Raw genomic sequence first — 27,107 nt, forward strand, 5'->3', positions numbered from 1 at the left:
AGCACCACCAGCTAAGCCGGAAAGCAATGCTACCGGTACGCTAACCCTCCTCGGCTCGAGTTGTCCGCTCGAGTAAGCTAGTCTAGATACCTTCTCCACTAGGATTTAAATCTAAAAGAACAAATCTCATGCCGGATATCCCTAGTAGGTTCGCTTTATTTTCATCACATGCATTTGACTTAGCGAAACTCGGCACAGGGGTCGAGTCCGTATAAGACAGGTATCCTTTTTGAGACCATCATGTTCACTTATGTGCTACTTGTTACATCATTTGGAAGGCTTGCTTGCATTTTTTACCGACTTTAGAAAATTAGTTGAGCGAAATTTTAAAAAAAAATAAAAAAATAAAAAAAACTTATTCTCCTAGTTTAGTACAAATAATCTCTTTTTTACTAAGATTTTGTAGTAGTCTGGCGTGAGGTGTAAAGATTAATTTTTATAAATATCAAAAGAGAAGGATACTCGATTTCACCGAACTATGCGGGTCTGATTCTCACCGGATGTGAGATACGTAGGCAAACTTCATCGGTTCCGGCCCCCCAATTTTTTAAAAATCCAAAAAGATATTTTCCTTTAATTCCTTCTTTAGAAGTTTTTCTTTGAGACGTAAAATCCAAAAATCCAAAATATTTTCTTCCTTTTTTAAAAAAAATGTCTTTCTCCCAAAATTCAAAAAATAAAAATAAAAATCCAAAAATATTTTTATTCTTCTTTAGAAGTCTTTATTTCACCAATTCCCAAAAAAAAATGAAAATATTTTCGTTGCTTGGAGATTTTGTCGGATTAATTGTATATTAAAAAAAAAGAGTTAGTTTATCTATTTTATTTCTTACATCCTTGAACTACGTAATTATCTGATTCATGCGGCAACATGATACGTAGGCAGCCCACAAAAGGTTCGATCAAAATATTTTTTAATGATTCTAAGATGAGGGATCAAAATGAGGCATGAGTGAAAAGAAAAAAGGAGAGAGGAAGATAATAGCGTCAATAAGAAGCAACCTGATAAGCCGGAATGAAGCATGAAGCCTCCAAAAGCATGTTAGAAATAGTAACAATGATAGAAGCATGGCATATTACGTGTGATTCATATATATAAAATGCTTAACCCTTACACGTTTGTTGTCTCTTATATAGTAAGCTTAAGATGGTTGGTTTGTGGTGAAACTAGCAACACACCATTACTTCACCAGATCTAAGGGAATAGTAGTAATGACTAACGATGATGAGATCAAGTTGGTCAGTGACGACCCCCAGGGTCAGTCAGTTGAACAGGAGTCGGAGGAAATAAGAAAATTGAAATAACAATTGTCCGATGTATATCAAGCTTGGGTGTCTGGTCAGCCTCTACCCCGGGGTCCCTCAAAGGAAACTTCCACCGTACCCCTGGCTACTCAACCACCGCTCCATGCAACGAGCGACCACATTCTACTACCAGGGTATGTGCCAAACTAAAGCCTCTATGCTGCTCCTGGTACCTCTAATGTGCGACCTCCAGTCGCACCAGTCTGGAACACTCCTCTAGTCGTGTCTGGCGCACCGGTATACACAATCCCACCACCACCTCCTGTGACGAGGCCAATCAACGAGCCACCATCTCATGCTTATGATGGCCAATAATACTCTCCAAATATGGCTTTCAGGGTTTCGGCTCCATACAATTAGATTCCTCAGTACGAGTCATCAGTGGAAAATGAAAAGCCTGGCAAGACGGTTGAGCCGGATGAGATGGCCAGGAAAATGAAAAGTCTTGAACAGAATATAAAGAACATACAAGGACTAGGTGGTCACAAAAGTGTTTCATTCAGTGATTTATACATGTTCCCTCACATCCATTTTCCACCAGGGTTAGAGACCCCAATATTTGAGAAGTATGATGGACACGGTGACCCTATCCCCCACTTGAAAATGTACTGCAACCAACTGAGGGGTACAGGGGGAAAAAGAAGAATTGCTGATGGCTTATTTTGGGAAAGTCTTGTGGGGGTAGCCTCCGAATGGTTCATTGACCAGTATCTCTCTCACTGGCATATCTGGGACGACATGGCCCAGGCCATCGTCAAACAATTTCAATACAACATTGATATTGCGCCGGATCGCAATTCCCTTTCCAATATGAAGAAAAAATGACTGAAAGCTTTAGAGAGTATGCAATCAAGTGGAGGGAGAAAACGGCTATAGGTCAGCCACCTATGGATAACCACGAGTTGATCACTATTTTTTTGGAGGCTCAAGAACCTGTCTACTTTCAAAACATGATGTCTGCGATGGGTAGACCTTTTGCGGAAGCAATCGAAATAGGAGAGATGGTCAAAAATAGCCTCAAGACTGACATAATTGTAAGTCAAGCTGCTCTCAAAGCCACCACCCAAGCTATCCAAAATGGATCAGGAAGTTTGGCAAATAGAAAGAAGAGAGATGAAGGGTCCATGATGACTTCGGATCCAGGGAAGTTCAAATAAGGGCATCACACCCTTATGCAGAATTTCAGCAGGGGCAATCCAGCTACCCTCAACATTATTATACCCCGCTAGTTACTCAGTACTTTGTGGCCCACCACAGTATACAGTGTTTAATGCTCAATCCTATGCTCGGCCTCCCAATTAACAAGTACGGGCACCATCTCCAAGGATCCCCCGACCGCAGCAGCAAATAATTCACTCCATTGGCTGAATCATACTCTAGTCTATTCCAGAAGCTAAAGCAGAGGGGCGTGATTGGACCCATTGCTCCCCACCATATGCATCCTGATTCACGTGAATTTCAAGCAAATTCTAGATGTAAATATCATTCAGGTGCCCCAGGGCACAACATTGATGACTGTTGGACTCTGAAAAGAGCCATAGAAAGACTCATCGCAGAAAAGTTAATTGTGGTAGCAAATGGCGAAGACCCTCCTAATGTTACAAATAACCTGCTGCCAACACACAACATTGTTCATTTTGTGGGAATGAGTGGCCGAGATCAAGAATACAAGCCGGTTGGCCGAGTAGAAATTACAGTGGGAACGATTCAAGAAGGAACAAGACTGGAAGTAAGTCCAAGCCGAGATCTGCCATAGATTGTGAAAGGCGCCCAGAGCTCAGGGAAGGCAACTTTATTTGTTCCGAAAATCTCGAGGTTGGAAATTCGCTCCTATGTTCCAAGCCCAAAGGTGTATGTCCTTGGAGGTCACCCCATCAGAAGGCAGAATCAGGGCGGTACGGAGGGTTAAACATAGCCGATCATAATCAAGCCTGCCATACAACCCCGTGTGACAAACACGAAAACCATTCCTTGGAACTACAACAAAACTGTAGTAACCTACAAGGGCAAGGAAATCATAGAAGAAGTGGGGAAAACTGGAGGTTTGACTCGATCGGGGAGGTGTTACTCTCCAAAAGAGTTGAGAAAGGCCAAGCAAATAAGAGAAGGCCAATTGCCAATAAAGAAATCAGTCACTAAAGAAGAGGCGGAAGAATTTTTGAAAAAGATGAAAGTTCATGATTACTCAATCATTGACCAGCTGAGAAAGACTCCTACCCAAATCTCTTTGTTATATCTGCTCAAACACTCAGAAGAGCATGCCCATGTACTAATCAAAATCCTGAACGAGGCACATGTCTCAAAGAAGACCACCATGAATTAGTTAGGGAAGATGGCCAACAGATATTTTGAGGTGAACAGAATCTCCTTTAATGATGATGAACTTCCCGAAGAGGGAGCCGGGCACAATAGGGCTTTGCGCCTGATTGTCAAATATGAGGGGCATTATATAAAGAGAGTCATGGTTGATGGAGGCTCGAGCATAGATGTATGCCCTCTCTCTACCTTGCAAATCATGAAGATCAATACAGATAGAATCCGACCCAGCAATGTTCGCATCCGGGCTTTTGATAGATCAACGAGAGATACCATTGGGGAGATCAACCTCACCATGATGATTGGGATTGTTGATTTTGAAATTGTTTTCCAAGTAGTGGACATGGAAACTTCTTATAACTTTCTTCTTGGAAGGCCATGGATCTATACGGCCCGAGCTGTGCCATCGACCTTGCATCAGATGCTCAAATTCGAACATGACAGGAAATAAATTATTGTTCACGGGGAAGACGAGTCGTCCATTTATAAAGACCCGTTAATCCCCTCTATTGAGGCAAAGGAAGGGTGTGAGTCCATTGTCTATCGGGCTTTTGAAGTGGTTGTTATAGACCATGTTGAGGAAGGAAAACCCATTCTGCATCCTCGCCTTTCTGCCATATCTGTAATGGTGGCATCACACACTTATGCGCAAGTTCAGCAGGGGCAATCCAGCTATCCTCAACATTATTATCCCCTACCAATTACTCAGTACTCTGTGGCCCACCATAATATACAATGTTAAATGCTCAATCCTATGCTCGGCCTCCCAATCAATAGGTACGGGCACTAGCTCCAAGGATCCCCGACCTTAGCAGCAAAATTTTCGGGCACCCTACAATGCTCGTCCCAGGCAGGATTATGGTCGAGAGCAGAGGCCGGTGGAAAAATTCACTCCATTGGCTGAATCATACCCTAGTCTATTCCAGAAGCTAAAGTAGATGGGCGTGATTAGACCCGTTGCTCCCCACAATATGCATCCCGATTCACATGGATTTCAAGCAAATGCTAGCTATGAAGATCATTCAGGTGCCCCAGGGCATAACACTGATGACTATTGGACTCTGAAAAGAGCCATAGAAAGACTCATCGCGGAAAAGTTGATTGTGGTAGCAAATGGCAAAGACCCTACTAATGTTACAAACAACCCGTTGCCAACACACAACGATGTTCATTTTGTGGGAATGAGTGGCCGAGATCAAGAATACAAGCCGGTTGGCCGAGTAGAAATTACAGTAGGAACGATTCAAGAAGGAACAAGACTGGAAGTAAGTCCAAGCCGAGATCTGCCATTGATTGTGAAAGGCGCCCAGAGCTCAGGGAAGACAACTTTATTTGTTCCAAAAATCTCGAGGTTGGAAATTCGCTCCTATGTTCCAAGCCCAAAGGTGTATGTCCTTGGAGGTCACCCCATCAGAAGGCAGAATCAGGGCGGTACGAAGGGTTAAACATAGCCGATCATAATCAAGTCTGCCATACAACCCCGTGTGACAAACACGAAAACCATTCCTTGGAACTACAACAAAACTGTAGTAACCTACAAGGGCAAGGAAATCATAGAAGAAGTGGGGAAAACTGGAGGTTTGACTCGATCGGGGAGGTGTTACTCTCCAAAAGAGTTGAGAAAGGCCAAGCAAATAAGAGAAGGCCAATTGCCAATAAAGAAACCAGTCACTAAAGAAGAGGCGGAAGAATTTTTGAAAAAGATGAAAGTTCATGATTACTCAATCATTGACCAGCTGAGAAAGACTCCTGCCCAAATCTCTCTGTTATATCTGCTCATACACTCAGAAGAGCATGCCCATGTACTAATCAAAATCCTGAACAAGGCACATATCTCAGAGAAGATCACCGTGAATCAGTTAGGGAAGATGGCCAACAGATTTTTTGAGGTGAACATAATCTCCTTTACTGATGATGATTCCCTAAAAGGAAGACGGGCACAATAGGGCTTTGCACCTGATTGTCAAATGTGAGGGGCATTATATAAAGCGAGTCATGGTTGATGGAGGCTCGAGCGTAGATGTATTCCCTCTCTCTACCTTGCAAAGCATGAAGATCAATACAGATAGAATCTGACCCTGCAATGTTCGCATCCGGGCTTTTGATGGATCAACGAGAGATACCATTGGGGAGATCAACCTCACCATGATGATTGGGCTTGTTGATTTTGAAATTGTCTTCCAAGTAGTGGACATGGAAAATTCTTATAACTTTCTTCTTGGAAGGCCATGGATCCATAAGGCCCGAGCTGTTCCATCGACCTTGTATCAGATGCTCAAATTTGAACATGACAGGTAAGAAATTATTGTTCACGGGGAAGACGAGTCGTCCATTTATAAAGACCTGTTAATCCCATGTATTGAGGCTAGGAAAGGGTGTGAGTCCATTGTCTATCAGGCTTTTGAAGTAGTTGATATGGACCATGTTGAGGAAGGAAAGCCCATTCTGCATCCTCGTCTTTCCGCCATATCTGTAATGGTGGCTGCACTTATGATAAGACAGGAAAAGGCTTGGGGACATCATTGCAAGGAATTCTGGAGCCCATTTCTCCGTTCAGTAACCAAGTTACTTTTGGTTTAGGCTTCAGGCCAACACAAGCAGACGAAGACAAAGCCAAGCACCGCAAAAAGTATGGATGGGTCTTGCAACAACCTATCCCTCACATTTTCTAAATTTATTTTCAAGCCACGTCTCTAAGAGGGTCAAAATTCCTCTGCACAGACAAACATTGATGAAATTTGCCATAGCCTCAGTCAGATATTTTCTGAATTGAATATGATCCAGGCTGGTGAAGGCACTAGTCGTGTCGATATATAACTAATGGTCCGAGGCACCATGCTCAACAACTGGAAAGAAACTCCTCTCCCCACAAGGAAGGAGACTTGGTAGTTTGCTTTTGCAGCTTTTTTTTTTGTACTTTGGGTTACTTTCAGGGTTGTAATCTAAACATCTCAGTATCATTGTTTTGTTGTTAACCCTTCTATCATTTCAAATTCAATGAAATGCAGTTCAGTTTCTATTAAGTTTTGTATCTTTTCCTTTTCCTAATTCTTGTCATTTTGTTTCCATTTCAGTTTTATTAATGCCGACTTTAATAACATGACATGCATGCAGAATTCATGCCCAGATCTTAAAAAGCTGTCTAATTTCGAAATAATGCATCAAGAGGTTGAGTATGATGAAGTTGAGGCTGTTGAGGAAATAAAAAGAGAGTTGGAATAATTTGAAAACAAGCCTAAGCCCAACCTCAATGAAACCGAGCCAATTAATATCGGAAGTCAGGAAGAAGTTAGAGAAACAAAGATAAGCATTCACGCTGAACAAAAAATCAAAGATGCCTTGATTTAACTTTTATTTGAATACAGAGATGTGTTTGCTTGGTCTTATGATGATATGTCGGGTTTAAGTATTGATCTAGTGGTTCATAAGCTTCCCACATATCCTGATTTTCCACCAGTCCAACAAAAATAACGAAAATTTAAAACAGATATGAGTGACAAAATCAAAGAGGAAATAATGAAGAACCTAAGCGCCAATGTGGTCAGAGCTGTCCGATATACCACCTGGGTCGCAATGTTATGCCTGTGCCAAAGAAGGATGGAAAAACTAGAGTCTGTGTTAACTACAAAGACCTGGACAAAGCAAGTCCGAAGGATAATTTACCTTTGCCAAACATCCACATTCTTATAGATAATTGCGCAAAGTATGAGATACAGTGGTTCATGGATTGCTATGCTGGATACCATCAGATTCTAATGGATGAGGATGAAGCAGAAAAGACCGCTTTCACCACTCCATGTGGTACTTATTGTTACAGGGTCATTCCATTCAGTTTGAAGAATGAAGGGGCAACTTACATGAGGGCCATGACTACCATTTTCCACGACATGATGCACAAAGATATTGAAGTATATGTCGATGATATCATCATAAAATCAAAGACACAGGCTGATCACGTGCGTGATTTGAAAAAGTTCTTTAAACGGCTTCGAAGTTATGACCTTAAGCTTAATCCAGCCAAGTGTGTATTTGGGGTTCCATCTGGGAAACTCCTCGGTTTTATAGTCAGCCGGAGAGGCATCGAATTGGATCCATCTAATAGAAAGTCCATTTGAGATCTACCACCCCCGAAGAACAAAAAGGAAGTCATGAGTTTGCTCGGGAGGTTGAACTACATCAGTAGGTTCATTGCTCAGCTCACAACCACGTGCGAGCCCGTCTTTAAGTTGTTGAAAAAGGATGTTGCTATCAAGTGGACGGACGATTGCCAAAATGCTTTTGACAGGATCAAAGATTATCTGTCAAAACCCCCAGTACTGGTCCCATCTGAACCTGGTAGGCCTTTGTTTTTATATCTATCGGTGATGGATAATTCCTTTGGATGCATTCTGGGGCAACATGATGCAACATGCAAAAAGAAACATGCAATCTATTATTTGAGCAAGAAGTTCACCAATTATAAGGTTAAGTACACCCTTTTAGAAATGACATATTGTTCCTTGACTTGGGTCGCTCAGAAGTTGAGACATTATCTTTTGGCCTACACTACTTACCTCATATCCAGAATGGATACTCTGAAGTACATCTTCCAAAAGCCAATGCCCACTAGAAGGCTCGTAAAATGGCGAATCCTGCTCACAGAGTTCAACATCGTCTATGTCACTCGCACCGCGATGAAAGCACATGATTTGGCCGATCATTTGGCAGAAAATCTAGTTGATGATGAGTACAAGCCACTTACCACATACTTCCCAGACGAAGAGGTCAACTCAATAGAGGAAGCAGTTCTAGACGACAAACCTGTATGGAAAATGTATTTTGATGGAGCTATCAATATCAAAGGAATTGGGATCGGGGAAATCCTCATCTCACTTATTTGACAGTATTACCGTGCAACGGCCCAACTTCGGTTCTTCTGTACCAATAATACAGCAGAATATGAAGCATGTATCATGGGTCTGAAAATGGCCCTCGATCTGGATGTGCATGAACTATTGGTTATGGGAGATTCCGACTAGCTTATCCGGCAAGCCCAAGGCAAATGGGAGACTCGAGACATCAAGCTTATTCCATACAGACAATGTGTGCAAGACTTGAGAAAAAGATTCAAATCCATCGAGTTCAGGTACATTCCCAGGTTTCACAGGAGCTAGCCGATGCTTTGGCTACTTTAGCCTCGATGCTCTCTTATCGGGGAAACACTCATATCGATCCACTAGAAATCCAAGTTCAGAATCAACACGGTTACTGCAATACAATTGAGACAGAATCAGATGGTGAACCATGGTATCATGACATAAAACGATTCCTAAAAACAAGAGAATACCCATAGCATGCCAAGGGAGATCAAAAAAGAACTATAAGGCAGCTCGCCGGCGGTTTCTTCCTAAATGGGGAAATTTTGTACAAAAGGACCCCAGATTTGAACTTGTTGAGATGCGTAGATGCCACAGAAGCTAAGCGGACCATGAGTGAAGTGCATTCGGGGGTATGCGGACCTCACATGAATGGATATGTTTTGGCGAAGAAGATTCTGTGGGCAGGGTATTATTGGCTTACAATGAAGCGAGATTGCTTCAGTTTTGTTCGCAAGTGTCATCAATGCCAGATTCATGGTGACCTGATTCACTCGCCTCCTTCGGAGTTGCATCCCATGTCCTCTCCTTGGACTTTCATTACTTGGGGAATGGATGTTATTTGGCCAATCAAGCACAAGGCTTTAAATGGGCATAGATTCAATTTGGTTGCAATTGATTACTTCACCAAGTGGGTGGAGGCCGTCACTTTCAAAGCAGTCACCAAGAAAGCAGTGGTAGACTTTGTTCATTCAAACATCATCTGTCGCTTTGGTATTCCAAAGACCATTATCACTGATAATGCAGCCAATCTAAATAGTCATTTGATGAAAGAGGTATGCGAGCAATTTAAAATTGTGCATCGTCATTCTACCCCTTACCAGCCAAAAGCCAATAAAGCCGTTGAATCGACAAACAAGAACATCAAGAAGATTCTTAGAAAGACTATCCAAGGTTCCAGACAATGGCATGAAAAGTTGCCTTTTGCTCTTTTGGGATACCGCATGACTGCTCGCGCATCTGTTGGTACAACTCCTTATCTGTTGGTATACGGAACGGAAGCTGTAATACCAGCGGAAGTCGAAATTCTGTCTCTCCGGATCGTTGTGGAATCGGAGATTGAAGATACAGAATGGGTAAAGACCCATTTAGAACAACTAATGCTGATTGATGAAAAACGCTAGCAGCAGTATGTTTCGGCCAATTATACCAGCAAAGAATGGCACGCGCTTACAATAATAAAGTGCGTCCACAACACTTAGAGGTAGGTCAACTCATTTTGAAATGCATTCTTTCATACCAAGTAGAATCTAAAGGAAAGTTCGCCTTGAACTGGCAAGGACCCTACATCATCAAGAAAGTGTTACCAAAAGGGGCCTTGCACTTGGTAGATAAAGAAGGACGGATACCAGACATGACGATTAATGCAGATGCAGTCAAAAGATATTATGCTTGATATTTACCCACTGCAGAACTTTCACGCATTATTTTGTCAAATCGAGATGACGAAGGCTATTATTGGTCTCTATCCCAAATAGGTGTCACCCTTTTGTTAACCCTTTTGAGCCATATTTGTCTTCTTCGTTTTCACTCTTTTGGAACCCGTGTACTTGCAAACGAAAAAAAGAATCATACAGCAAACCTTCTGAGTTCATTGAACTACGTTCGACCTGATTTTAAAAGGATACGTAGGCAGCCTTACCTTGGATTCAGTCCCATCACAACGAAAATCCGTATTCTCAATACTCCAAAACTGGGGTAGAAGTTTGTTTTATTTTACGTTTTTTCCTATAAAAGTGTCTACAAAAGTTGTAATTCAGTTCAAGGTTCTTTTTGCCTTTTCCCTATTAGGAACTGCTGATCGATCTTTGAGAATGTTTGAAGTATCCATACCAAGAGCGTTGGGCAACCTTCCGCATGTAGTATCTTAGTCAAAAACAAAAAGAAAAAAAAGAAATGAGTGAGTCTTATCGGTGAAAACCCATATAGGCACTGTAAGGCGACGATGAGAAGAGAAATGAGAGAAACTTATTGGTGAAAACCCAGATGGGCACCATACGACGATGATGAGCAGAGAAATAAGAGAGGTTAGTTAGCAAAAACCCGCAAAGGGCGCTACTAGCTGAATGCGGGTCTTCGATATTCCTGCATGAGCACAACCAAGACAGTTTCAAGATGATCATTTGGGACAGATTTTGAGAATTAGACAGCTCAAATGGATCATGCGTCCAGTCCAAAATGCATATCATGATTTATTGAAGTCGACACATGCCTCCAGATAAGTCTCCATTTTCCTCTCCCCAAAAGGGACACCTTTTGTTTAGACACAATTCCTTTTTTTTAACTTTCAATGGCTCTTCTGTTTTTCCCATAATCTTTCTTTGATTCCCTTTCGGTCTAATCTTGCATCAAAAGTAAAGCAAAGAAATGGCTGCAAAACAGGCTACAGTTTTCCCGTAATACCGAGCACAATTTGGAGCATATACGGCAGTGACGAATGCAGGAATCCATTTGTGATCTCTTTTGATAAGGCAGACAAAGTGTCTCAAAGAAACTGAAATGGTAGCCTAAGCAAGACTTGCTTCATGGGAAAAGTTGATAAGCACTACAAACATAAATTGGTTCGGGGTGCAAGATAACTAAGTTTGATTTTAAAGGAAAATTGCGTTGCCTTAGGGACAAGTATTAGCGGTACCATGGACATCTGGGTATGAAACAGCCTGGGGAAACATTAGAATGACAATGTCTCCAGAAAGCGATACAGAGTATCCGAGCACCTCAGTATCACGCTGACAAAATCAGTTCTTCGACAACGGAGTGACCGTGAATTCAAACTACTCATGGCATCAAGGCCACAAACCGACCACTACTTTAAAAAATCATAAATTTTTCTTTGTTTGAAGCAGGATCAAAGCAGTGCAGAATGGCGATTCTCAAAGGACGAATGTCACCAAACGTAAGCTCCTTAAAATCTCCATTTTTCTTTTTATTTGCAGCATGCATCACTAGTGTTCATACCTCCCAATTTTCTAGCTTAACCCAGATAGTACATTTTCACCCAGGGGGATCCAACTCATAGTTTCAGATAGAAATACTCTTCGCTCAACATGTTTTACGTAGCTTAACTCAGGTAGAACTTTTTTGCCTAGGCGGTTCCAGCTTATGTTTTCGGGTAGAAGTACTTTTTGCTCAGGCTTGTTTTATGTTAGCTTAACTTAGGTAGAACCCTTTCGCTTAGAGGGATTGAGCATTTTATCCATAATAGAGGGTACCAACCCTTAGTTGCATTCCTTCTTAGTAATACAGGGTGCCAACACCTGGTTACACTTTCTTCGGTAATACAGGGTACCAACCCCTAGTTACATTCCTTTCAGTAATACAGGGTACCAACCCCTGGTTACATTACGTCTCAGTAATATAGGGTGCCAACCCTAGGTTACACTCCTTTCAGTAATACAGGGTGTCAACCCCTAGTTACACACCTTTTAGTAATACAGGGTGCCAACCCCTGATTACATTCCTTTCGGTAATACAGGGTACCAACCCCTAGTTACATTCCTCTTTAGTAATACAGGGTACCAACCCCTGGTTACATTCCTTTTAGTAATACAGGGTATTAACCCCAGGTTATATTCCTTCTCAGTAATATAGGGTGTCAACCTCTGGTTACACTTCTTTTTGTAATACAGGGTGCCAACCCCTGGTTACACTCCTTTCAGTAATACAGGTTGCCAACCCCTAGTTACACTCCTTTCTGTAATACAGGGTACTAACCCCTGGTTACACTCCTTTCGGTAATACAAGGTACCAACCCCTGGTTACATTCCTCTTTAGTAATACAGGGTACCAACCCCTGGTTACATTCCTCTTTAGTAATACAGGGTACCAACCCCTGGTTACATTCCTTTTAGTAATACAGGGTACCAACCCCTGGTTACACTCCTTTCTATAATACAAGGTACCAACCCCTGGTTACACCCCTTTCGGTAATACAGGGTACCAACCTGTGGTTACATTCCTCTTTAGTAATACAGGGTACCAATCTCTGGTTACATTCCTCTTAGTAATACAGGGTACCAACCCCTGGTTACATTACGTCTCAGTAATATAGGGTGCCAACCCCAGGTTACACACCTTTTAGTAATACAGGGTGCCAACCCCTGGTTACATTCCTTTCTGGTGATACAGGGTGCCGAACCCTGGTTATGTTCCCTCTTTGTAATATATGGTGCCAACCCCTGGTTACATTCCTTCCTAGTGATAAAGGATGCCAACCCTTGGTTACGTTTCTTTCCAGTAATACAGGGTGCCAGCCCCTGGTTACGTTCCTTTATAGTAATACAGGGTGCCAATCCCTGGTTATGTTCCCTTTCAGTAATACATGGTACCATCCTCTAAATTCCATTTCCTTTGGTAACATAAGGTACTACCCCTCGTGGTTGCATATCCTCACATAGTTAGTTCAACCTACTCCCGTTGTCTTGATTTCAACAAATTAGATACTTTATAGCTTTCTCTAACTCACAAAACTTTCCTAGTGCCAAACTGGGGCAGAAAAATTTTGTTCGTTTTGTTCGTTTTTGATGGCTTTGCAGGCCCCGCCACATAGCACAAGTGACGATTAAAGCTTGCAGTTTCAGCTTTCCCATCATAAGAAAGAAGTCTTTCTATTGCAATATAGTTGGAGTCAGCTTTGATAATGTGACAGCACCTCGGCGTCTCAAGATTCATCCTCTCAAATTCGGATCAGGAAAGCAAGCAATCGAGAATAATTCATAGTCTTTTCTTCAACGAGCATCAAAATCCAATCCAAGGTCAACACCATCGAGCATGTCAAGAATCAAGATTTGACTCCACAAGACTCATAGATAGGAATTTTGTAACTCTTAACTTGCAGGCATATGTAGTTCTCTTCTCTTTTCATTTTGATGTAAGCAGCAGTAACAGTAACAACAACAACAACAACAAGCAGTAGCAGTCTTAACTCTAGTGTCCGGTAGTCCCAGCTACCAAAAGTTTCTCAGAACTACACAAACCTGATTCCTTTATAGCCAAGGATATGTAGGCAACCTCAGAAGCAAGGTTCGGTCATATTTTTCAAAAATGCTTTCATTAGAGTCATATGCAAGCAAGAGTTAATCATGGCATTCACTATCTTTGCACGAAAACTATTCATGTTCTCGAGCAAAGAGGGGCAATTGTGAATACCTAATATTTGCACGCTCTTCCAAAAAACAATTAGTAATAATAATAATAATAACTTTTGGATGATTTTAGCTATTTTTTATTTTTCTTTGAATTTATTTGCGCATTTTTATGTGAATTCCTTAATTAAAAAGTACCAAAAATATTTTTTACCTTTTATTTGTATATTTTAGTTTGCATCTTTAAATTATATATATCAAAAAGATTTTCTTTCTACTTGTACATTTTCTTTAGGACTAAATAAGACTATATTTTCATTTGTTAGGAAAGGGATTGGGCTAGTGTATTTTAATTAAAATTGGGCCAAAATTGGCCCAAATTTTGAACCCAATTCAGCTATACCCAGTCCAAAATGGCTAGCCAAGACTTGGTCCAAAACGGCGTAGTTTCATCATGAAAGTACGTCGTTTGATTAAGTGAATCAATGTTAAATCTCATCCATTCATCTCTCCCTCATCCAATGATCTACAATCAATCTCCCAACTAGGTATTTAAGATTTAGAAATGCTGAAATTTTGCCCCCATTTCTCCCGTAATTCCTTTCTTCTTCCTCCCTCTTCTCTCTCTCTTCTCTCTCTTTTCTCCGCCGCCGCCAGAAATCACCCACCAGTGGCGAACCACCTCCAAACACCTCCAAATTCATACCATGTAATCTCCACAACCTCCCTCTTCCCATATCTCCAAATTAATTCCTTCAAAACACCCTCAAACTCTTTAAATTTTAGATCTAGGAAACTTTAGCCGCCACTTTTTGGCCCAAATTCTTGAAACTCCGGCCAACACCACCCTACAACACATACATAAATGGATAGAGCTCCGCGAGACCTATCTTTTCCTATCCATTTCACCCCCAAAATCACCGTCGCCTCCGGCGATCCACCCTCACCGCCGACCCGCCACTACTGTCGCACTCCTCCTTCTCCTCCTCTGTTTTAGCCTAATTCTGACCCAAGAACACTCATTTCCTTTCGGTATGACACCAAGTTCATTGAATTTGTTGTCTACCGAAATGAAATAAGCGTTTCATGGTCGTGTAACCACTTCTTGGCATCTCCGACGTCTTCTCGTAGCTTGAACAGCTTCAAGCACGTTCGTTAGGTATAATCGTCATCTCTTTACTTAATTTCTGATTTTCTTTAGTAGTAATAGGTTAGTTCTTGATTTTAATTTTAGTTCCTGATTTTAATTTTTCTGTTTTGGATTTGTTGTTAATTAGAGTTTCAAGTTAGATTTATTTAATTAGTTATCTATTTAGTTTAGTTGTTTGTTAGACTATTATTAATTAAATATAATATTTAGTGTATCAGTTTAATCGTTTGCTTAGTTAATCAATTATTTAGTTGTTGAACATCGTCGTCCGAGTGTTAACGATGCTCGTTCTGTTTTGAGCATTAGTTTGTGAATCAAACTGTTTGTTCTATGTTTAGTTTGCACAAATTAATTTGTTTTAATCTAGTTAGTCAGAGTTTTAGTTCCATTTGAAATCATATTTCTGTTTTGTCAATTGTTAGTCGTCTGAGTTTGATTTGGTTCAAAATCAAGTAGTTTGGTGCTGATGGTTAAAATCTGAAGTTTAGGTTATTTTATCATAAAATTGTGTACTAGCAGCCTACCTTTTACTAGTAGGGTGGCTGAAATGACTTTATTTTTCTCCTTGCTTCTGACACAACAGATTTCAGGCTGTCCTTTCACCTTTTGGATAGATTTTGAACAGTGTTTAGCACACAAAGTCAGTCATTTGGACAAATTTTGGTGAACCAAAATCTTTCCAAAAAAAATCTTACTTTATTTGCCTATTTAAAGGGTTGCTCTTCTCCTATAAAGGGGACTCTCTTACACTTAGAATACACATCCTTACTTACTGAAAAAGGATCACACACTCTAGGACACATATTGAAAGATCTTCTACACTCTGGAAAAAAAAAAAAAGACACAACTTAAGAACTGAACATCCAAAAGTGAGCTGAAATTTGAGAGCGGTTGAGTGAGTATTTAGAAAGCAAAAATTGTCCCAAAAAAAGGGGGTTCCTAAGTCAGTTTACTTAGTTCTTTCCTTGTTAAAAGTTGCTGAATTTTCTGCTTTAGTTCGTCCGTTTTTCTGGGTTGTTTTCTTGGGTCACTCAAGTTGTTGATTTGTTGTTGTTTCCCCTGTTGTTCCTACTGCTTCTGTTGCTGAATTTATGCTATTGTAACTGCTGTATTTTCGATTTTCAGGTAACCTTTCAAATACTTGTAATGCAGGTTCTTTTCTTTAATAGAAGATGATGAAAAGATGGGCCTTTTAGTTTGTTCCGGGCAATTTTATTCAAAGGAGTTTCTGAATATTTGAGTGCTAAGATCTGCATGCTCGTAATCATTTTATTGTTGTAGTCGAGTAGTTTGGTTTATTTCGTAGTTGGCAGATCTGAGTATCCATGTTCTTTGATATTAGTTTGAACTAGTTAGATCATAGTGCACTTAAAAAATGAGTGAGGCAATAATATTTAGTATTGAAAGAAGAGTATTGGATTGTTGACATTGGTGAACGTGTGTTGTGTCAAACTTCATGTCAAAAGGTTTCCGTTGCATTTGTACCTGAGAAGTTGATTTTTCAAAACTGGCCACTTTTGTTGCATTTGTCACCTTAATTTAAGGCCATATAGCTACAATTGTGGTAGTAATTATTTTTAAGTTCAATTGAAAGGCATCATATATGCGATTTCATGTCTTATGCCAATTCTATTGATTAAGATGATAGATCTATATATATATATAACTGAGGGAATAGAAATGATGACTTGTCACCTCTTATAGGCCAGGAAACCTATTTATTTTTTTTCTCAATTTTTTATATTTTCTCCGCTCATTCTAATAATTTCAATGTATATTACAAATTCAAAACTCATTATGAAATATAGTCATTCGTGTCTTCCGTAAGAACCGTTTCATACAAGATACTACTTCTTCTCCATTATAACGTTTCATAATTAAGAGCACCCAATCGTCTCTATTAAGACTTGCCATGTATTTATTAGAAAATCAAATGAATATTTCTGTCATAGTACGCACAACTAAGTAAAGCCGATCAAAGCACTCAATAGTTTCACGAGAGCTATAGAAAGGGACACAATATTCTCCTCTCAATGTCTCGTATGTTTCTCAAAATATTCACTGGATGTCAGGTAAATTTTTTCTTTTACTTATTTGTGTGTTCAAGTATTTGTACTTTTCATCCAGAAGCTTCTTATAGTTGCGATTCTTCTACATGTTTCTTAGCGTTAGTCTTTTTATTCTCTTTAATTTGCAGTTTGAAATTCCGATCATGAGATTTACATCATTTTCTTATTTGAATCTCAGGAGACTTTGTATTTTTCGGAACAACGATGTGTCACTGGCACAATGTAAAGATTTAAAGGACTGTGAGGAGTAGTACGAGGTGAATATAAACTAAGGTTTGTCTGAGCCTCTTCGGATGAGAAAACCATCTATAATAAGGTTGATTTTACATCAGTTTATTACTCCTAATACATTATCCTGAATGTTACAATCACAGAACGTAGACTATTTTTAAATTTTTCTCTTTTTCACAGCTTTTGCTTTTTTCTAATTCCTTTCCTTCACATTTTTCCATGCCCTCCAAGTTTGGTTCGGATTATAGCACATATGATTGAGATATAGAGGTCATTACATTTCAACTTTCTTTTTTGTAGAAGATTTTCAATTTCTTCATATTAGAATGCTGTAATATATAAGACATATAATAGCTTTTTTAAAATTATATTATGAGCTAATTATTTTTCCGTTCATACATTTTAAAGACAAAGTAATAGGAGTATAATTGTTTACCGAAAAAATTGGATAACGTTAGATTTGTGTATGGTTCTAAGGGTACGTAATATCCTTTGATACAAAAATAACAATATAAGTATTTTGACTGTGAAGATAGAAAATGATGAACAGAGAAATTGAATAAGATCAAATAAAACAAGCACAAAGAGATGTCTTTTTTTTTTGTCTGAGTTCCCCCTTGTCTATTGCAATCCTCCCCTTTTATAGAAGAGGGTCATTACAAAAATAAAATAAAATAAAACATATAGTGGAAAGCCTATGATGACTTGTCTCTTCCTTGATTCCCGCCAAGATTCTCTCTCTTGGTGCGGTTGCAACGGCTCTTGTATGTGAGCTCGATACTAGCTCGAACTCATTACTGGGTCGGGCCCTTTGATCTTGGATCGAGTTCGACCTTCGAGATGGGCGTCGCGCATTTCCGACCTCGACGCAGTGCCTTGCGGATCAATTCGGTCATGGGCTCGATAGGGTTATCGAGCCGCCTCCTCGAGCGACCTTCGGGCTCGAGGTTTGTTAGTACCGACCTCAAAGCTTACTCCCAAAATCTCATTCTGACTTTTTAACACTCGAACTTGCTCGAACGTAGGAAGGCCGAAATCTATTTCGACCGTATACAGATAGTCCCCTCGTTTCTGGGAAAAGAATGTGACGAGAAACGATATGATTTCCCAGCAGCTCGATCAGATATACACGGATGTTTTTATTGATCCCGACCATGACGTATGTAATGCTTGATCATCTTATGCGTCTTTACAGTTCCCGACTTTATCGAGGATACCCGAAATTTTTCTTCCCCTGTGGGAATTGCCAGTTACCTTCGGTCCTTGGTGACCGGAGAAGATCAATGAATGCGGTGGGACCCGCCTGTCTTTTCAACGAGGCCCAACATGCTTTGAATCAGGTAACTTCTGATGGCATTTTCGCCGCTTCTTTTACACAGAGTTGTAGGTAATTCTAATGTTTCTTATTTTGTTTGTAGGCTTCGATGTTGCATCACGAGGCTTTTCTCCGAATCAGGGAGGAGCATGATGCCGAGGTTCGGAGCCTCACTGAGAAGAATGACTTGTACAAGCTTCTTAGTGAAAAACTTTCAAGCAGATTTGACAGCGGCTCGGGAAGAGCATGAGGAGATGGCTGAGCAGGCATTCCGAATATTCCATGATAGTGAAGATGAAAAAGAGATAACCACTAATGGTCTGATTCTGCAGATTCGGCAGAGGATCGAGCAGATTGGACGGCTTAATTCACAGGTAGATGCGCTGCTGGCCGAGGCAGAAGAATTTAAAAGGTGTATGGATAACCTTGCCTCGAAAAAGGAAGTCGTCGAGGCTCAGTTGGAGCTATCCGATGCCCAACTTCGATCTGCGAAAGAAAATGCTTTGGGGCTGATCGAAAAGATGAAAGAGCTTCAGCATCGGTTGGATTTGGCCACTTCAGATAAAGCAGATTTGGCTAAAGAACTCGAAGTGGCCAGATCTGAAGTGGTCGAGGCCAACAAAAGAGCCGATGCCAAAGTGGCTTAGTTCAGGATCGACATCGAAGTTAATCAAGACAAAGCAGCGGGCATGGTCGAACATGCAAAGTGGCAGGCTCGGAGAGAGGCTCTCGAAGGGGTCAAAGCTCAGGGCTTCGATATTGGGGCCGAGATTGAAGTCGCCAGGGCGGAGGAGAACAGAGCTCGGAGGTTGGCCTTTCCTAAGGAGGACTCCGATGACTCGGGGGAGTCTGAAGATGAGGACGATGCCGAGAATACGGCCTCCGATGAAGATTGAGTCATTTAGGGCCTTAGGTCGATCGCTGCATTCTTGTGATACCACTTTCGGTTTTTGTATAAAGAACTTCCTTTTTGAAGAATAGCCGCCTCTGTACAAAAAATTTGTAAATACAAATCTTTCTTCTTTTTGAAGAGAAATGGCCTTTCAAACCCAATAGATAGTTTGAATTTAAATCTCTGTTGCCTTCGGGCCTCGTGGGTAGTCCCCTTTTCTTTATCGGGCTCGAGTGTCCTTCAGCTTAAATAATCAAGTGTTTGTTTTAATTCGAAGAAATGAGTAGTTTTGCTCGAAATAATGTATTCCATAGGCGTAATAGCATAGGCTTAGCAGTCGAGTGAATGATTCGAACTAGATGCAATGTAGCCCGCAGGCGTAATAGTCAAAGTAGCCCGTAGGCTTAATGGTCGAGTGAGTGATTGCTCGAACTCGAAATAAAGGTAGCCCGTAGGCTTGGCAGTCGAGCGAATGATTCGAACTCGATACAATGTAGCTCGTAGGCGTAATAGTCAATAGCCCGTAGGCTTAATGATCGAGTGAGTGATTGCTCGAACTCAAAATAAAGGTGGCCCTTAGGCTTAGCAGTCGAGCGAATGATTCGAACTCGATGCAATGTAGCCCATAGGCGTAATAGTCAATAGCCCGTAGGCTTAATGGTCGAGTGAGTGATTGTTCGAACTCGAAATAAAGGTGGCCAGTAGGCTTGGCAGTCGAGCGAATGATTCGAACTCGATGCAATGTAGCCCGTAATAGTCAAAGTAGCCCGTAGGCTTAATGGTCGAGTGAGTGATTGCTCAAACTCGAAATAAAGGTAGCCCGTAGGCTTGGCAGTCGAGCGAATGATTCGAACTCGATGCAATGTAGCCCGTAGGCGTAATAGTCAATAGCATGTAGGCTTAATGATTGCTCGAACTCAAAATAAAAGTGGCTCGTAGGCTTGGCAGTCGAGTGAATGATTCGAACTCGATGCAATGTATCCCGTAGGCGTAATAGTCAAAGTAGCCCGTAGGCTTAATGGTCGAGTGAGTGATTGCTCGAACTTAATCCTGTCTGCATAATAAATCTTGGACATAGAATATCGGTAAAGAAGAGAGCTTTCTTTGCAAGTCATTATACATTGGTTCATGTTTTTCGTCAGGGCTCAGGCCAACTACATAAGCATGGTTCGTTTTGACCATTTGGCTCTTACAGCATTTCCTGTTGAGACGTTGTTTGTCATGAAATAACGAAGTAACTTCCTTTGCACCGAACTTGATAATCATCATAGATGCGTTCAATGATAAAGCCCCCTAGTATACGAGGTTGATTTTAAAGAGGCCTCGGATACCCAGCAGTAGTATCGTTTCCGCTATATGGCTGGTATCGATCTCTGGTCGACTTTTGGCTTTTCGTAACGGACCTAGAAATCAACTGGTCATCTTCGACTCTTATTTTGGATTGATATCGATTGTGCATATCGGTCCAAGTAATGGCTGGGTACTTAATCAGATTTTGCTTCAGCCGCCGTGAAGCCATCGAGCTCTGCTCGTTTAGACCTTGAGTGAAAACTTGAACAGCCCAATCGTCTGTGACTGGTGGCAGATCCATTCGTTCCATTTGAAAACGAGCTACAAACTCCCTTAGCATCTGGTTATCCTTTTGTATTACCTTGAACAGGTCTGACTTTCTGGTTTCGACCTTTATGGCTCTGGCATTTGCTTTTACGAAGCAATCTGCAAGCATAGCAAAAGAATCAATAGAGTTAGATAGTAAATTATTATACCATACCATTGCCCCATTTGACAGGGTTTCACCAAATTTTTTCAATAATACAGATTCGATCTCATCATCTTCCAAATCATTGCCCTTGATGGCATACGTGTAAGAAGTGATGTGCTCGTTGGGGTCGGTCATTCCGTTATATTTGGGTATTTCGGGCATATGAAATTTTTGGGGATTGGTTTTGGGGAAGCACTCGAGGGAAACGGCTTTTGAATGAACTTTTTCGAATCTAGCCCTTTTATCATTGGTGGTGCTCCCGGGATCTGATCGACCCCGAAATTATATGTTTCTACTTTTTTATCGTTGGCTTTGACTCGTTTTGTGAGTTCCTCGAGCAATTTAGTAATTTCGGGAATAGTCCCCGATTCTGGCTCGTTTAACTTCACTATGGCTGGTTCCATTCTGTGGGTGATTTCTCGAAGTAGATTGGGCTCCTGCCTGCTTCGTTCCTGAGCTTGGCTCTACAACTGAGCTATCGCTATTTGCTGGGCTTGTAACATTTCGAAGATCACCCGTAAGCTGACTTCGATCTCCTCCACGTTATCGGTGTCTCGAGCTACGGATCGAGTATCGCCCCGAATGCTTTTTTCCGGTTCGGAACGTTGGTTCGCCTCAAGAGCCACTTGTGAATTGACATCTAGCGGTACTTCAACTCGAGCTTCGGTGACATCGTTAATTCGCCTTCCGGCCCTGGGTGTCAAGTCGTTGGTTTCATCTTGAGGGCCGGCTTCGTGGTCGATAGGTATAGCCATCAATCGAGGGTTTGCCATTGTTGATCTGAAGTTGTAAACTGGTGTGTTTTGCAGATTTGTATCAAACAACCACTATTACCCTTAGCCCCACGGTGGGCGCCAAACTGTTTACCGAAAAAATTAGAACGTTAGATTTGTGTATGGTTCTAAGGATACGTAATATCCTTTGATACAAAAATAACAATACAAGTATTTTGACTGTGAGGATAGAAAATGATGAATAGAGAAATTGAATAAGATCAAATAAAATAAGCACAAAGAGATATCTTTTTTTTTTGTCTGAGCTCCCCCTTGTCTATTGCAATCCTCCCCCTTTTATAGAAGAGGGTCATTACAAAAAAATAATAAAATAAAATATATAGTGGAAAGCCTATGATGATTTGTCTCTTTCTTGATTTCCGCTAAGATTCTCTCTCTTGGTGCGGTTGCAACGACTCTTGTCTGTGAGCTCGATACTAGCTCGAACTCATTACTGAGTTGGGCCCTTCGGTCTTGGATCGAGTTCGACCTTCGAGATGGGCGTCGCGCATTTCCGACCTCGAAGCAGTGCCTTGCGTCTTGATTCGGTCATGGGCTCGATAGGATTATCGAGCCGCCTCCTCGAGCGACCTTCGGGCTCGAGGTTCGTTAGTACCGACCTCAGAGCTTACTCCCAAAATCTCATTCCAACTTTTTAACACTCGAACTCGCTCGAACGTAGGAAGATCGAAATCTATTTCGACCGTATACAATAATATTTGTCGTTTGGAATGTTAACGTTTGCAGAATTCATTCACGACTGCGGAGAGAAAGGAACTATAGAATACTTACAACTACAGCAAAAAACAGTGAAATTCTTGCAAGAGATAGTGTATATATGCAACTTCAGGGCTGTGAGGGATCTGAAATGGCTATTGCAGAAGCTTCATTTCTAATTTGTTTAACTCTTTTTGTGCTATAAGGTCTAATTCAGGAGCTTAGATAACAGATTTTGTATAGGGTATGGATTTGGAGTTTTCCTGGAGATTAGCTAGCTGCAAACTTGCTATGTTTTGTAAACGCATGAAGTAATTTAGGAGTTCGTGACTAATTGCTTTGAGAATTATTTAAATAAGTGGTGATTGAATAAATTTTGTTAATGTTTCTTTTTTCCCATACTTATGCTGATTAAATTTATAAACACTATTCCCCAAGTAATACAATCAAAGAGTTAATTGATTAAGAAAATATTATATTGGATTATCAATATGAATTTCATATTTCATTAAAAATATATTTGTATTTGTAACTTAATTAATTTTTAGAATTAATTTTTGTACATCCACATACATATGAATGTGTGTATATATATATATTGAATTAAATTTACTAATATGTATTATGCTTTATTAGTGGATGATGACTAGTACTTATTGGCTTGGATTAGAATTTTGAAAGTGATAAGAAAAAGCCTATTGAAATAACTAAAGGCAGAAAAGAGAAAAGTGCACTTTAATTTGAATGAAAAAGTGATCTTTCAAGGAAAACTTATGTTGAGCCTTTAGAATTTGCACGTGTGGTGGCCTATTTTTTTTATAAAATAAAAACAAATAAATTAGCCTATCCTCAAAGTGAGATAACCCGTCTTTTCAAATACTTGCAAGCAAATTGGTCTACACTTTCATAATAGTTGGACAAATAAACGGGACGTGACGGGACAAAATTAACGGGACGAGACGGGACGATATTTAGCCAGGACGGTGGCGGGACGGAACGAAATGGGACGGGACAAACGGGACGAAATGGTAGACCCATCCCGTCCCGCTAACAAACGGGAAGGGACGTGATGGAACGGGACGGTAGGCCCATCTCGTCCCGCTAACAAACGAGATGGGACGAGACGGGACGGGTTCGCGGGCCTTAAGTGCCATTTTTAAAAAAATTATTTAAGTATTGAGTTTGACAACGGATATTCTTTTGGCAATGACTAAGTTTTTAAAGTTTGCAACATCTAATTTTTTGACTTATTCAATAAATTTAAAAATTAAATAAAAATTAGGAAACTAAGTAAAGAATTATAAAATATTAAAACAAAAGACTTGTAATAAAATATTCTAGCAATTATAAATATATAATAGAGTTATAATTTATTTAATATAATTTCAATCCATTAAGTAACTAAGTAAGAGTGTAAGAGAATTCATAAAACAAATTCAACGCTTAGAGCCTTTTATTTTATTAATAGAACTTTCAAATCTCACATACAAATATAATTCTTTTGAAGAGCACCTAATCTATGCAGCCACCTTCTAGGAAGGGTTCTATTTGAACTTTGAACTAGGCCTCTTAGTAGCCAATAAAAAATTATCATACTAATATTTGTAAGCTCCTATATAACTTTGTTGTAACTTATCTATAATTTCTCTCGGACATTGTTCTGGAATTGGCAATGTTGATTGATGTTCCATGAGTTCCATGCCGTCATCGCTCCCAATGCTAAGTATCTCATTGTATTCTTCTTCTTCCCTAGTGGCTAATTTTTCAAAACCAAGATTTCTTCTTTCTGAATTAATCCAATCTCTAAATAATACGGAAATCTCTAGGCTGTCCTCCGCTAATGAATGTCTATGATCTCCGATTTGAAATCTTGCCGCGCTAAAAGCACTCTCCGATGCTACTGATGATGCTTGAATAGCAAGGATATCTCAGGTCATTATGGAAAGTGTTGGAAAAGCCCTGCCACGCTCCCTCCACCATGCCAAAAGTTGTTCGTTGCCTTCTTCGTCTTTAATACTTTCCAATCCTTGATTAAGATAAGAATCAAGTTCATCATCAATAGAGGAATCAAAATCTGTTATATCATCCATATCTTCCCATAGAACTTCTACTCTAGACTTAGAAGTATAAGGAGCAGTTTCACCACCTGTTGTTTCCATAGATTTATATTTATCAAACATTGATCTAACATAAGAATATATGTTTGCTTGGCATTCTTCGAGAGATGGTTGTTCATTTTCTTGAATTTCTAAATTCTCATAAATTTTACGAACAAGTCCCTGTCCCTTTGCACCTCTTAATTTTAAAGATGGGTTAAGTATAGTAGAAATTAAATAAACTTGGGGAATAGGAAAAAATACTTTTTAAATTTTGTAATCATTTCATTAATGGCCGCTGCATAAGTTGGATTAGTTTTATACTTACCAAATACAACAGAAATTCTACAAATATACCATAATATTTGTGTAATAGTAGGATAATATATACCAGAAAATTGTTTTGTAGCATAATAAAATTTTTCTAAAAATTTAGTAAGCTCTTTGATCTGATCCCAATCAGAATCAATAATTTGATCAGCGGGAATACCATTATACATATTAAATACCTTTTGTATAGGCACCCGATAATCATAAGCAATTTTAAGCATTTTATAAGTAAAATTCCACCTAGTACAAACATCTTTTGGAACTTTTCTATATGGAAGGTTAGCACTAGTACATTGTTGAGCAAATTCACGAATTCTACTCGCTTTATTAGCCCGAAAAATATAGCCGCAAGCATGTTGTACTTTACTACAAGCATCAAAAAATAAATTAATACCATCTTTTACAATCAAGTTAGAAATATTGCATGCACATCTAACATGAAAAATTACCGAATTAATTGGACAAAATCTAGTTCTTAAGCTAGTTGCTGCAGTTGTGTTAGCAGAAGCATTATCTAAGGTGATAGTTAAAACTTTATCAATGAGTCCATAAAAATCAAGTATTTGTAGAACAGTAGTTGCAATATATGCTCCAGTGTGTTTTGAATCAACAAATTTATAACCAATAATATGTTTTTGCATGTTCAAGTGATGATCAACCCAATGATATGTAACAATTAAATAATCACAACCATTAGGACTACGACCTATATCAGATGTGATAGATACTTTACAATCTAAGTGAAAAAATACACAACGAATATACTGAAGATATTCAGTTTGAAATTTAAAAATATCATTTCTAACTCTAGTCTTAGGAAAACCTTGAAAAGAAGGATTATAAGTTTCTTGTATATAATGAACAAAAGCAGGGTGAGAAGGAAAAGTAAAAGGTAAGCCACATACAGCTACCATTTTTGCTAAGTTCTCACGATCTCTATCTTTGTTATATGGGCATAAAATCGTACCAGAAGCAGGGTCAAGCTGTTGTTGTAAAAAATTAGAACCCCCGCCAGATATACTAGGAGTGCTAGTACCAGTGCTAGGATCCGGTATTTGCCCGGCTTCTATTTTAGCTTGTATCCATAAAGCTTTGTGATCCCTACCTAAATGCCTAGATAAACCCCCCGTCCCACCACTTTTGGTGCGCACAAATCGTTGCCTACATATTTCACATGTAGCACGTTGATTGACTTTATCATGTTTAAAAAATTTCCATACAAGTGATGTTTTGGGACGTTCACCCTTAGGCTTACCCCTTACAGGAGGTACAGGGTGTAAAGCTCCAGATCGAGATTGACTCTGAGTTGGAGCTTGTCTTGCGGGACTAGTGGGTGTTTCATCTAATTCTTCTTCCTCATTTTCTTCATCCTCATTTTCTCCGTCCTCAATAAAAATATCCTTGCCAAATTGTCTTTGTAAAGTTTCATGATCTAGTTGTTCTCCGAAATTAATATTATAACATGCGGGGGTTGGAAAAATGAAGTTTCATCAACATGAGTCATTTCATCTATATGTTTTCTAATTATAGGAGAAGGGCTAGGATTAGGACTAGGATTAGGATTACTACTACTTTCACCTTTACTACTTTTTTTACTAGTTTTTTTAAATACGCCAAATACATTTTTTGGTGCCATAATTTAAATACGAAATTAAATTTAAAAAGTTAACACAAAAATTAAAAACACAAATGAAATACGAAAATAGAACACGTAAAGTAAACACAAAAATTAAGCACTAAAATAATGCGCAAAATATATATATATATATATATATATATATATATATATATATATATATATATATATATATTAAAATTAGGAGATGGAACGAGTACACCGTGATTAAATATTGAAACTTAAAGAAATTGCCCAAACTATTGCTCCAAATACTTGATAAATTAATTTGAAGCTTGAAAGTTACTCCAAATATT

At 39.6% G+C, this 27,107-nt stretch overlaps 2 protein-coding genes and 1 long non-coding RNA gene across 3 annotated transcripts; 2 read left to right on the forward strand and 1 right to left on the reverse strand.

The window, feature by feature from the left end:
* The first annotated feature begins 3,637 nt into the window (after window positions 1-3,637).
* On the forward strand, window positions 3,638-4,072 carry LOC138903118 (uncharacterized). Its single transcript, XM_070191034.1, has one exon. The coding sequence runs from the start codon at window positions 3,638-3,640 to the stop codon at window positions 4,070-4,072; it is 435 nt and encodes a 144-aa protein (XP_070047135.1).
* A 4,629-nt stretch (window positions 4,073-8,701) lies between these two features.
* LOC138903119 (uncharacterized) lies at window positions 8,702-9,880 on the forward strand. The gene is made up of 3 exons (XM_070191035.1): window positions 8,702-8,907; window positions 9,034-9,109; window positions 9,230-9,880. Exons 1-3 carry the CDS (start codon window positions 8,702-8,704, stop codon window positions 9,878-9,880), a joined length of 933 nt encoding a protein of 310 aa, XP_070047136.1.
* A 14,291-nt stretch (window positions 9,881-24,171) lies between these two features.
* On the reverse strand, window positions 24,172-26,921 carry LOC138903554 (uncharacterized). Its single transcript, XR_011412796.1, has 3 exons — window positions 26,359-26,921; window positions 24,564-25,034; window positions 24,172-24,505 (listed from the first exon to the last, which is right to left on the reverse strand). It is a non-coding gene; the product is annotated as an uncharacterized lncRNA (long non-coding RNA).
* Between the last annotated feature and the right edge of the window lie 186 nt (window positions 26,922-27,107).

Source organism: Nicotiana tomentosiformis, chromosome 12 (assembly GCF_000390325.3).
Source record: "Nicotiana tomentosiformis chromosome 12, ASM39032v3, whole genome shotgun sequence".
NCBI classification, from domain to species: Eukaryota; Viridiplantae; Streptophyta; class Magnoliopsida; order Solanales; family Solanaceae; genus Nicotiana; species Nicotiana tomentosiformis.

Bases quoted from the DNA above. Each gene is read 5' to 3' on its own strand.
- LOC138903119 (XM_070191035.1), top strand. From the start codon at position 8,702: ATGTGTGCAAGACTTGAGAAAAAGATTCAAATCCATCGAGTTCAGGTA. The intron at 8,908-9,033 runs GTATCATGACAT...TTTGTACAAAAG, and splicing joins GAATCAGATGGTGAACCATG to GACCCCAGATTTGAACTTGT. The intron at 9,110-9,229 runs GTATGCGGACCT...CATCAATGCCAG, and splicing joins TGAGTGAAGTGCATTCGGGG to ATTCATGGTGACCTGATTCA.
- LOC138903118 (XM_070191034.1), top strand. From the start codon at position 3,638: ATGGCCAACAGATATTTTGAGGTGAACAGAATCTCCTTTAATGATGAT.